The 13,247-nt window shown below is 39.0% G+C and overlaps 1 protein-coding gene across 1 annotated transcript in view; it reads right to left on the reverse strand.

Moving 5' to 3' along the window:
* Positions 1 to 397: 397 nt before the first annotated feature.
* The window catches only part of LOC129757499 (NGFI-A-binding protein homolog), a 79,788-nt gene continuing 66,938 nt past the window's right edge, over positions 398 to 13,247 (reverse strand). Inside the window, exons 4-5 of the mRNA XM_055754763.1 lie at positions 2,070 to 2,163; positions 398 to 1,838 (exon numbers count right to left, since the gene is read on the reverse strand). Of these exons, the coding sequence (XP_055610738.1) occupies positions 1,806 to 1,838; positions 2,070 to 2,163 (127 nt within the window). The 3' untranslated portion in view covers positions 398 to 1,805. The remainder of the gene's footprint in view (positions 1,839 to 2,069; positions 2,164 to 13,247) is intronic.

Here is a 13,247-nt window from a genome sequence, read left to right on the forward strand (position 1 = left end):
AGATTCAGAATTCAGATTCAGAATTCAGATTCAGAAATCAGATTCAGAATTCAGATTCAGAATTCAGAATTCAGATTCAGAATTCAGATTCAGAATTCAGATTCAGAATTCAGATTCAGAATTCAGATTCAGAATTCAGATTCAGAATTCAAATTCAGAATTCAGATTCAGAATTCAGATTCAGAATTCAGATTCAGAATTCAGATTCAGAATTCAGATTCAGAATTCAGATTCAGAATTCAGATTCAGAATTCAGATTCAGAATTCAGATTCAGAATTCAGATTCAGAATTCAGATTCAGAATTTAGATTTAGAATTTAGTTTTAGAATTCAGATTCAGAATTCAGATTAAGAATTCAGATTCAGAATCATGATTATTCCTTTTCAGGAGGTTTGATTCTTATGCCACTTCTTTGAAATCCCACTCAATCTCACAAAATTTTTCTTCTGATTTTGCGTTGCGTTTGCGAAGCCATGCAATTTCTATTCGAATCAGTTTTTACTTGGTTTCGGAGAAATACATTCATGCAGATAATTCGCGGTAAATGCAGTTAGAAACAATTCGTTGTTGTTGAAAACTATTTGTTAGTCGTATCTTAGTTTTTTTTCATATTATTTTAATCATTGATTTTGTTTTTGAACTGAAGAAAATTCAGAATAACAGACATTTTTGAGTTAACGGCTTAAAGCTGGATCTCAAATTATCTGGACGAATATATCTCTCTTACTAAACTTTTATTTTGTTCTCAACTTAGTTATAGCTAACTTTGGGTTTGCGAAATTCCTACTTCACTAAAGGAAGTTGACAACGAAAGGTTAAATATTAGGTCTGCCCATTGTTCATTTCGATCTACAGAACTATCAATGAACAGAGCTAATATTAAGATGGTTGTCAAAGAATAACGAAGATAATTTACTACACATTTGAATTTAACATAAAACATTGACCCAGGAAGATTTTTGAAAGGATAAAAAAATATTCCATCCTTAGTTTTAATAAAGTCAAATTGGGAGTTAAATCAAACGTTATCCAAGTCTCAAAATGTTGAAACTCTAATGATTTGGGATAAGTTCGATTGATCATCGCACCCAGATAGGTAAATATGTTTACATAAGTATTGGTAAACTTGTGAAAATCTTCACCTGTTCAAGGATGTCAAAATAAAATAGTCATTTTGTGTGACACAACTATTTGACCACAGACCCTAAGGCACTTTTATCACACAGTTTATCAAGTATAGATTGCAGGTTATATTTATGAAGATTTTGACATGCTGAAAGCCTCTTTTTAATACAATTGAATTGTTGAAATGGCTTCAAATCTTCCAATACTTCCTATATTATTTAACACGAAAAATTACGATACATGCACTAGTTTTTACAACATTCTCAAATATTTAACACGAAAACATAAATAAGTCAAATTAAGCAAAACTATAATAAGCATCAACGAAGGTAAATAAATTAGTAATAAATAAATAAAAAGATACTTAAATGCTCAACTTAAGAAACTCAACAAGCAACGGTATAACAACGAAAGCCAGCAGTTTTTAGTCCTAAAGGCGCATTAAACACTAAGCAATGGATGGAGGGAGGCCAATTAGAAGCAGGTTTTTAGGATGGTTATTAAGCGTTTTCTAGCATCAGCTTCAGCTGGATTGCCACACCGTCGCACCGAATCTGCCCGCCCCGTGGGATTCCACATTCCACGCACACACGTGGTTTGCAGACTTCCAGGCGCAATTGGCGGTGCTGGTGGTGGCAATTTCGTCCAGCCCTAGCCCAAGCTCTAGCGGGTAGCCCCTCTATAAGCACATATACTGCGTGGTGGGTGGATGCTGCAACAGAATTAAAAAACATAAGCGGGGTAATTTGTTTGTCTGTTTGCGAGTTGCTAACGAAACCAAAATGAAAATAAAGGCTTGAAGAAATAAACAATTAATTCAAAGTAAAATTTCGTCAACATGAAAGCCTATGAAGCAGCAACTAAGAAAGCAGTTTAGATTTTTTTTTCTCTGTGATCTCTCTGCAGCAGGGGATCACCGCCGGATGTAGTAGGGTGTATCTACCTTTCCCATGTCGGAACTGGTGTCGCTCGAGAGTCGGGCACGTTTCATCTGCTGAGCCGTGTCCAGATCGTCGTGCCGATTCGGCTGAGTTTGGCTGGAAAGAGAAGAGAAAAAATCTTGGTTAATATCGGAAGCTTTTCAAACTAATTGAAAGAAAAAATACAACCATTGGAACTTATTCTAACATCGCCGCTTTTCTATCAAAGCAATGTACATTATGTGTACAGGAGCGCCCCTAACATGGATCGATCCCAGACTCTGCCATAAACTGTAGAACGAATTATTCACAGCGTAGCAATTGTCAAATTGAGGTATAATTGGATAAGCGTGAAAAAATTTTTGGCGCCAACCCAGACTCTGCCATAAACTGTAGAACGAATTATTCACAGCGTAGCAATTGTCAAATTGAGGTATAATTGGATAAGCGTGAAAAAATTTTTGGCGCCAAATCATCACGTCCCACATATTAGCATAAATTTGATAGTTCATGCCTGTATTATACAAAACAAGATGAATCGCCCCTATGTACAACACTGGGTGTTCATCTTGTTCATTGCGAAAACATAACTGACTTCGGCCATATTGCCGATTCAGAAAAATCATGGCTGCTCGATGCAGTGATTCCAGTTACATTTTTATAAACAAATAATAGCAAATTTGAAAGTTGTATAAAATTTTATATTGACTCGGTTTAATTTTTTGTTTACTTTTCAAAAGTTTCAAATGTACATTGATTTTGTTTTTAATGAAAATAATATTGAATTCTTTCTCTAGAACTAGCCACATTGCGATTCTTTGCAGTATTACCTTCAAAGAAAAATTTGTATTATAATACAACATATAAACATTATAAAAAATCACTACAACACCATTGAGCACAGTGTACTTATTATGAATCTGAATTAAATTTAAAAAAAATTGGAATTGGATGATATTTTTGTTTATTTTCAAACATGAACATTTCTTAGCCATTTCGTTTAATAAAGTAAGAATTTTGCAACAATAACTTAAAGCTGTTCTAAATCCTGCAAAAAGCTTAAATGCCAACTTTTATACATTGGCAATAGTTTTTCTAACTTCAAGATAACGTCGAATTAAGAATTTCAATAATTAAACGTAAAAACTAGATTGTTCAAATCATCAAGAATCTAAAAAACATGGATTAATTTAAATAATTGTGGCCAATTTGCATTTATACTGATTGAAAACATAAATACTAAACTATTTACATATGTGTTTAACTCATTTTTTAACATAATTCATAACTATTTTCAGTTTGTTTTGTCAATTTATAAGGTACATTAATCATGGTTCAACTAGGAATACGATATTTTTTATTATAGTATGTCAATATTTAAAGATAGGTTTCAATATAAATATTTAGAGCCAAAGGGGATAATTTACTTAAACTTACTCTCGAAAAAAAAAACACGTCACATCGAGTCCATATTATGTAAGTTTCCATATATTTTTTGAAATTTATTGTTTTTTTCTAAATAAAATAGATAAGAACAAAAATTTTCATCAACTATATTTGAAGATAATAAAACTAGTTTGGCATTTCAACTGTTGATAAATTTTGCACTTGTGCTTCTTTGGCTTTAAGGGACTCAATTCCAATAGCAAATTTAAGTAATTTGAATATCTATTGGATATTTCAATTTTGTTTATCAATGTTATAAATACTTTTTATTACAATCGATTTGGCATCACTGGATCTTGATCAGAAGTCTTTTTTCAAGATGGCTCAAAAATTCGACGTTGTACCGAGGTCTGGATTGATTTTTGAGTTTGGAACAGGTAAGCGTTGGAATAATTTCGAAAATTCTAGATTAATTTAGTATTTATTTTATTTACAGCCAAACGCCGTATTGTGCTGCTGCAACGCTGCTGGAATCCAGTGTTATTTTTATCACATTTCCCGAAGGAGGAGTTCTGGAAGCAGCATACATATGTGCGGTGCCATGGAAATCAAATAAACCTCACGACTAGAGATTCCTGTTCGTCCCGTTCGTCCTCACACTGTGCAATCTATCGGAACTAGTCGGCCTAGGCTGAGGACAAATGGCTAAGATTCGGTTGAGGCAGTTGTGGACCAGAAATAGGAATGATGAAGGCGAATGCAGTAGAGGCAAGATTGTGAATGAACGGAGAAAGAATACAAAATATATGTGCACATGTTAATAATGTTAAGAATGTTCAATAAAGTTTTATGAAGATCTCATACATAATTTAATTATATTTTCATTGATATTGGAAATTTTCAAATAGTCATTTAGAAAACTGCACTCACACATACAAGCGATTTTTTCGTGTGCACTAATACATTTACACAAAATGTAAACAAACCAAACATGCGTTTGTGTGCGAAAGGTGTCATTCTGAATCGGCAAAATTCATTCCTACTGTATCGGTTGGGCCATTTTCCACTAGAAAACAATGGGATGGCTAGTAGGCGGCAAGTAGAATTCCTACTAATCTTTCTAGTGGTCCTACTACTCTTTTCCGTCAAAGGGATATCATCAGAATTTCCTCCGTTTATCAAAACTGTACACACTCATTCTCAAAAACATTACAATGGACTGTATTCTCGCCGAACTTATACTAATTACAAGTAGACTTCTGACACCGTAAACTGACTATCGGCCATGTAGGCTTCTGACTCTGGCCCTATGGGCCTTCTTTACCTTAATCCGTATCCAATGGTGGTTTGCTGGGAAAGAGGCCGAACTTTGGGCTGAATTGATTTCGACTCTTTGGAAAACCTCTTCGTGCCCGAGGAAAATCGACGATTTTGGTGCGCGTTACTGCCTTTAATGCGCGCAGCATCGCCATGTTATTACTGGGTCATTTTTCTCCTAAGGGTGGTTCAATGGGACCCAGTTCGTTCCAGAACATTATGAAAACCGTACGACGAGCTACTTCTGACATGCGTGCAAGCTGGAGTCAAACAAGCGGATTTAATGAAAGATGTTGTCTTCCTTTAAACAGGTCTTGCACCGAAGCAGTACTACAGCTACGTGTCACGTTAGCGATTGAGACAGTGGAAAACTTCATGCGCATTAAGAGGCTTACAACAAAACACAGTTAGTGATGATCACACACCTGAAGTTAGTCCAAAAGCGCAATCAAGCCCTAATAGGATGTGATGATCAACGACCAGCTTAGCTTTGAAAGCCACGTTAAACCTACGCTTGCTAGAAAGCGACATAGGCTACGATCATTGTTCCGCCAATTTTGTCGAACACCTCAGCATCAAAAGACGGATCATGTCAATCCCGCGATATGACAAAGCGGCTTAGCAAGTGACCCAGAAGAAGCAGGACTGTATAGGCATAAACTTCCATCTGCCGGCTGGATCGCAATCGTTCGAGAACGGGTGGAGCAGTAAGAGGGACAAAAAACTGGAGTTCAGATTAGCATAGTTTTAGTACTGTATCCGAACTTCTGCTTCTTGCTTCGAGAGCTTACTGGAGTAAGGAAAAAAACGAGTTATATCACTACTCGTAGAATAAGTCAGAGAGCATCAGCAAGTTGCGCGAGTTATAAGATTTTGGGACAAGTTGGAATAGCGCTCCAATACAGCTGTATATCATCTTTCCCAAAAAAGCTGACGGAAACTAACACTCAGACCATTGGATCGAGTTTCATTATAAAGTTGATCATCACTTCATCACTAGAAGACGACCTTGTTGAGACCATGGAAAATCATGGTCATGTCGGTTTTGTTAGAAGAAGATGCCTATTGTTAGTAGAATAAGGACAAGCTCAACTTGCGTTAGAACGCTAAGCATCCTAGGGCTGTGGCTACAAAACTATGGCAATATGTTTAGCGTAGTGGATGCCCATGCACGTTTCGTAACTGGGTAGAATAACTCAACGACCAAAGAGTATAGTCAGTAGATACCCTCCGAAGCTCTCGAGGCCGCCCCGGGTGAGTCTCTTGAGTCAGTGTAGAATGACGTCATTATCGGGAATCATCCGAGTCGTAGAGTAAAGGAGAACCCGAGCATGAGCCCAGGGTAAGGGATACGCGATAGGCAACGAGGCGATTTTTGGTAGCGAGCAGCGCTTGGCAGCAGGCTTGGCAAAAGACATCGTTATGAGGCGTGAAGCTGTGACTGTGAAGCCTCTTGGTCCGTCAAACTCAATTGACTGTTACTTAACGACCAGTCACTTCGTTTGCCAGTCATTCATTCCCCAGTCATTTGAAGCTAAAATAATAACCTAGTCAAGCAATCGCATTCAAACGACCGATGACGAAAAAGAAACGCATTTATTATTATTGTTGCTCCTGCCAGCAAGCCGAAGACGACCGAAGACGAACAAGAAAAGCATTTATTATTATTGTTGCTCCTGCCAGCAAGCTCGTTTTCAGTTTTTTATTGCTATTGTTGCTCTCTGCCAGCAAGTCGTTCAATTAGTTGTACCTGCCGTCAGCAGCCGATCGAAGTGTGAAGAGATTTGTCAGTCACTCTCAGGAGAAAAGTTGACCATGTGTAGGAGCTTCGCCAGTCGATGATGGAGAAATGTTGATTGTTGTCGTGCTTTATCCGTCATGCGAGTAGTGAGGCTCCGTCATTTGAGAACAGTGCCAGTCGTTTGATGAAACAAAACTAGTCGGGTTAAGCGTGACGGGTGAAATTTACCATCACTGCTTGGCAGTCTAAATACACATGATTGGTCCGTCGAGGCATAGTGAATGTCAAAGGTATTTCGCAAGCCTAGGTAGGAGAACTCTACCTCCGAGGTGAATCTAGGTTCTGTCGCTTGCTCTGCGAAGTAGTTCCACCTCCCCGTGGTGCAGAGTGGAAACGTGTCTGTAGACTCGTCACCTGTAGGCGTACGGCCAAGAAAACTACACGTCACACTTGGTGCAGCCAGCCCGCCCGCCGACAGCTGCGTGCCGAGTGTGGCACAAACGTGGTGCGAGTGGGTGCCTTTATATCAGTTCTCAGTCGCAAAAGGGAGGGGTCGCCACGCGTATCGGGTAGTCGCGACCCCGATATGCGGTGCGACCAAGTGTTCGAGCGGGGTTCGATTAGCGGATATGATTGACTCACGACGGGCAGAGGGCCTTGTGCCGGAAACATGTGGCGCCCAGTGGTTGGGACTCAGACTGAGTCTCGAAGAGCCGAAACGGAGTAAACAAGGAGAAACGAGTTGCTGCATTTCTCGAATTGGGTCAGGAGATGGAAGACACGAGGAGAGGCGAGTTGTTCTCGTCTCGAATTGGATCAAAAGAGCGGAGCGTAAGAGGGTCTTGAGTCACGAAGAGAGGCGCTGTCCCTTGTGCCTCAAATTGGGACAAGAGGCCGAATGTGGGTCTCGAATCACGAGTTGCGGCGAACGAATACCTGTTTCGTGAGTCGCGAATCGTGACAGAGAGGGGGAGAACTTTGCTGGAGTAGTACGAATCAATTGGCGTAGTATTGGCGTGGAGCGCTTTGCGCGAATATGGTCTCCCATTATGGGTACAGCCTTCGTTGCAGGTCCGGATGGGAGTTATGGCCAGTGGCCTCAGGTGGCCTTTATGATGTAGGGGTACTTAGTATCATGAGTCACCAATTGCACCCATGGATCCAGAGTAGCTAACTGGGGGATGCGGTTGCTCGCCTGGGTGATCAACTAAAAAAAACGTTCTGTCGCTTTCTATAGAAATAAGACCTGACCTTCTCGGCAGTGGAAAATACTTAGTTTCACAAGCTTTATCGTAATAATTTGTGGAACGTCGGAAATGATAAATCTGACCAAAACGTTGTTTTTCTCCACTTGTTCAGTTTGGCACTTCATCATACAAAAACAACCAAACATTGTCGTCAGTATATTGTTGAAGTTTACTTGAAGTAGATATTTACCTTCAGTGGTTTGGTTTCGATTTCCAAAAAGATATTTTTCAGTTTGCTATGGGAGTAGGCTGTGCTAGAAAAAGGAAGTCGTTGATAGAAGCTCCGAAAAAAATGAAAATTTATAAACAACTATGAAAATTTTGAAGTATTATGAAGATTACGGTGTTTTAGAAGCATGGAGGTTATCAAAAATAATTTCAAGCGTTGTAAAATTGGCTTAGAAGTACCCAAGAATCGACCTCGGTAGGCCCGAGATGGAAGATTTGGACTTGCTGAAACGAATCCCTGAAAACCTGACGAATTTTTTTTCATTGGTGAGTTCGTTTAATGTTATAAGATGCATTCAAGTGAAAAATGACCAAATTCTGTCAGATTTCTTGTATTGGTTTTACATAAATTCGTTCAATTTTTCAATCATTCATAGTTTGAAAATATTTTTAAATATCATAACCTAATTCTTAATAATCATAAAAAGCGTTTGGAAGGGAACTATACGCTTCATCCATCCCTTGCTCCTGTATCTTTTGCATTTTACATCACATGGTTGGCCTGGCCGTAGTAGTATCTGCAATGCATATGCATTAGATGCTTTGTTGAAAAGAAAAATGAAGAACGTAAGTTTTTCATTTTCCAGGAGGCATAGAAGTTTTGGCCATGTTAGTGTCAGAAGAAGAAGAAGATATTTTTAAGTTTGTGATGTATAAAAATATGCCAGTAAATATAATGTTTGGAAATATATTTTATCATGTCTTCGTTATTGCAAAATGTGCCACAATATAAAAGTAAAGCAAGAACATTTTGAATGACTTTTGAATCCTTTTGAAGCCAATTTGAAGATACTCTTTATCTACCCCACGCCAGGCACCAGTTTTTGGAATTAACTCAGCCAAGTTTAATAATAAGAATACTTTAAAATAATAGTGATACAGCTAACTTTTAGTCAACGATCAATTTCAAACAAGAAAATCTTTAAGTGGTAATTACCCAGACAACCATTTGGTGGGTATTTCGAATTTGCAACGCAAATATACGTGCAAATATACGTGTAAACATATCGTATATAATGTAGCAAAACCAGTATATACGTATCATTTTGGAGGCCATATAGGTACATTAGCAAACATATTCTTGATTTGGATTGTATTAAATTACGATTTGCACGACTTGCCATGCGCATCATTTACGACTACCCTGATTCTTTTTGGAACATACTATGACAATTTACATCATCATATAGATGATTGAGGTTGTAATATACGACATTTTTCGTAACAATATGGAAAGTTTGACGACTTATTTGGTCGTCTTTTGCGACTTGAGTGCAGGGCTCTCATTTTCCGTCAGTTGAATCAAAATAAGATTATTATTTTTTTTTTGTACTTTAAACCAATTGGTTTATTCATTCCCAAAAATAATAATAATAAGATTTTATTCAAAGAAATGCGTTTTTTGCTGTCAAATTCAAGTTTATATCGTAGAAATTTATTATTTGCCTGATTGCTGATTTTTTTTCAACGTTCATGAAGTTATTGTTAGTACCTGGACTTGATCCCCTGACCATTCGATCTGCAGCTCATGATGGTTCCTCGACGCTATCTGGAATATATAAATTCAAGGGGATTTGCTTCAAAGGCATTAAACCAAAAGCAAATCGTATATTTCTATAACTTAAATCTTTTAAATCGTAGAACACGTCATCGATGATCTAAAAATAGACCAACATTTTGAAGCCTCCTTTAATACGATTCCAATCATCGATGTCCCATTATAATAAACGATTTTATTGAACTTTTTTGTATTCTTTTACGATTGCCAGCAAATACGTTTTAGGAAATCAGACATGCGAATTAATTTGCAAAGGTATACGATTGCATGCACATTATTACGAATCAATGCAGTTATATACGTTTTTTATTTCGAATTATTTTATGCATAGCACGACAAAATCTCTCAGTCACGGCTGATCACCGTATATCGGTCGTTTCACGGATTTTTTGCGAATTGTCGTACACAAAGGTCGAGTTCATATGTACATAAATACGAGTCTCTCTTCTTGTCGTAATAAAATCATGCAATGCTTTTAAATACGATAAAGAATATCCATGGACCGCACATTGTAGGTGCAGATATACGAAAATGAGTATAAATAACATTCTATACGATGTAATCTGTAAAAGAAAATACGACTTCTGGTTGTCTGGGTATCCCTTGACCAGGTCTTGATCTTCAGCTAAGATTCTAGCAATTCTTGCGATTCCTCACCTGTACTTAACTTTGATTATGATGGTATACTTTGCCAAACCTTAATCGAAGTAAGCTGATGAATCTCCCCTGAACTGGACTTAAGACGTAAGCAGACGTACTCTATTGATAAGAAAGACTGTGCTAACGATTTTACCCAGAAATTAACCTACTTTTACGCAGGCAACTTTGGCAATCGACGTCCTCGACTGATAGCTCCTAAAGTTCAATTAATTTCACTTAAATTAAAACGAAGTTCCCGACTGTCGACTTTGCCTTCACTGAACCTAATCTCTTGACTGGCACCTTTGTTCTGGCTGGATCAACCCTGCTTTCACTGGACCGAAGTCATCGACTAGCATCCCTGTCTTAATTGGATTGAATTCCTCGACTGGAAATTTTGTTTTCACACGACTGAAGTCCTAAACTGGCCCGAAATTCTAAACTGCACCAAAGTTCTGAACTGGCGAATTCCTTCACTGGACCGAAGTCCTGAACATGACCAAAGTCCTCGACTGGCCTTTACTGGGTCAAAATCCTCTACTGGCAACTTTGTCTTCACTGAACCAAAGTCCTAAACTGGACCAAAGTCCTTGACTAGCAACTTTGCCTTCACTGGACCGAAGTCCTAATCTGGACCGAAGTCCTAATCTGGACCGAAGTCCTAATCTGGATCGAAGTCCTAATCTGGATCGAAGTCCTAATCTGGACCGAAGTCCTAATCTGGACCGAAGTCCTAATCTGGACCGAAGTCCTAATCTGGACCGAAGTCCTAATCTGGACCGAAGTGCTTGAATGGCAACTTTGCCTTCACTGGACTGAAATTCTCCTCTGGCAACTTCGCATCAACTGGGCCGAAATCCTCTACTGGCAACTTTGCCTTCACCGAACCGAAGTCCTCAACTGGACTAAAGCCCTTCACTGGCAACTTTGCCTTCACTGGATTGAAGTCTTAATCTGGACCAAAGTCCTTGACTGGCAACTTTGCCTGAACTGAAATTCTCTTCTGGTAACTTTGCCTTTACTGAGCGAAATCCTCTACTGGCAACTTTGCCTTCACCGAACCGAAGTCCTAAACTGGACCGAAGTCTCAAACTGGACCGAAGTCCTCGACTTAAAACTTTACCTTAACCGAAATCTCAGCCTCTACAGGGATGAAATCCTGAACTGGACCGAAGTCCTCGATTGGCAACTTTGCCGCTACTGGACGGAAGTCCTAAACAAGACCGAAGTACTAAACTGGACCGAAGTCTTCGACTGACAACTTTGCCTTAATTGGACCGAAATCCTCTACTGGCAACTCAGCCTTTACTGAAATTAAAGTTCTCGCCTGGCCACTTTGCCATTACTGGACCGAAGTCCTCGATAGGCAACTTTGCCGCTAATGAACGGAAGTTCTAAACAACACCGAAGTACTAAACTGGACCGAAGTCTCAAACTGGACCGAAATCCTCTTCTGGCAACTTTGCCTTTACTGGACCAATGTCCCAAACTAAACCGAAATCATCAAGAGGAAACTTTGTCTTACTGGCGTTCAGTTTTTAGTTAACTTAAAAAACACTCCTCGCCATTTCTTAATCGGACCAACCAGAGATATCCTTAAAACTACACAGTAAACGAAAATTACCGAGTTCGGTAATTTTTTTTACCGAAATCCTAACATGTGGAAATCGTAACTGTTCGGTAATTTTTTCGGTAAAAAATAAACAAACATCGGTAAATAAAGAATCGATTTACCGATGATCGTTTATTTTTTACCGAAAAAATTACCGAACAGTTTAACGATTTACACATGTTAGGATTTCAGTAAAAAAAAATACCGAACTCGGTGGTTTTCGTTTACTGTGTAGGGCTATTTTCTATTAAAAGGTGCTTATTTAGTAAAAACAAATCCTGGAATCTACATTGTGAAAATCTTATATAAACTATCAGAGGAAATCTTTGATTGTCCTATGACTTGAACCGAGAACTTACTTAACAACTTTTGCTGCTTACCGACAGGTCGTCCGAGAACCAGTGTGAATCGGGAAGCCAGAGAGAGAGAAACAGTCGAGGTATTTCGACATATCTAGGGGCGTTCGAATGTTAATGTCGACAAACACAATGAAATCAATTAAACATAACAAATTAACTACTCACAGGGGGTATAGTCCTATTTGCCGCTAGTAGTATCCGTGTCACAATTCAGAGCGTTTCACTACCACTTTTTCATTTTGGGAACATTAACCTCAAAAACGACCGTGTTCGTCGGCCGGCTGCTCGATTTTAAACTGGAATTTTTGGAGGTTAATGTTCCCGTTCTTGTCAGTACACTTCAGTGGGACGCCAGATAATGTACATGAGAAATGTCAAAAGCAACTCTATACGGAGATATTCAATCAATCGCCTCATTATACTCATGACCCCACAGTAGCAAACTTCGGAGTCGCGACCCTTCACCATGCCCTATAATACAATTCGTAAAAAGAACCTATCACCTGTTGATCTCTAACACGAACATCTGTTAGTAGGAATTCTGCACGGCGCGAACCGAATAAACGAGTTGTAACGAGTTATCACAAGCATCTGCGGTCAAGAAGACTTAGCCCTCACACAAAGTGTAACCTGTACATGACGCTCATTAGGCCGGTTGTCTTCTACGGGCATGAGATGTGAATATTGCTAGAGGAGGACCTGCGAACACTCTGAGTATTCGAGCGACGAGTGATAAGAACCATCTTTGGCGGCGTGCAGGAGAACGGAGTGTGGAGGCAAAGAAAGTATCCAGAAGATGGTAAAGGCTGGCCGGATACGCTGGGCAGAACATGTTGCGAAAATCTCGGATAACTGTCCTGCAAAAGAGGTGTTCGCTACGAATTCGGTAGGAACGAGATGAGCAGGAGCGCAACGAGCGAAGTGATTAGACCAAGAGGAGCGTGATCTGGCGAATGTGGGATGACCGAGAAGTTGGAGAACGGTTGCCGATTGAATTGGAGGAATATTGTTCATCAGGTTATGTCGTGAAACGGAAAACCATGTAAATAAAAAAAATGTAACGAATTATCCGAATACAAAAAGCGAATTGAATGGATATAAAAAAACTATTTCA

The sequence above is a fragment of the Uranotaenia lowii genome, chromosome 3 (assembly GCF_029784155.1).
Source record: "Uranotaenia lowii strain MFRU-FL chromosome 3, ASM2978415v1, whole genome shotgun sequence".
Classification (NCBI taxonomy): Eukaryota; Metazoa; Arthropoda; class Insecta; order Diptera; family Culicidae; genus Uranotaenia; species Uranotaenia lowii.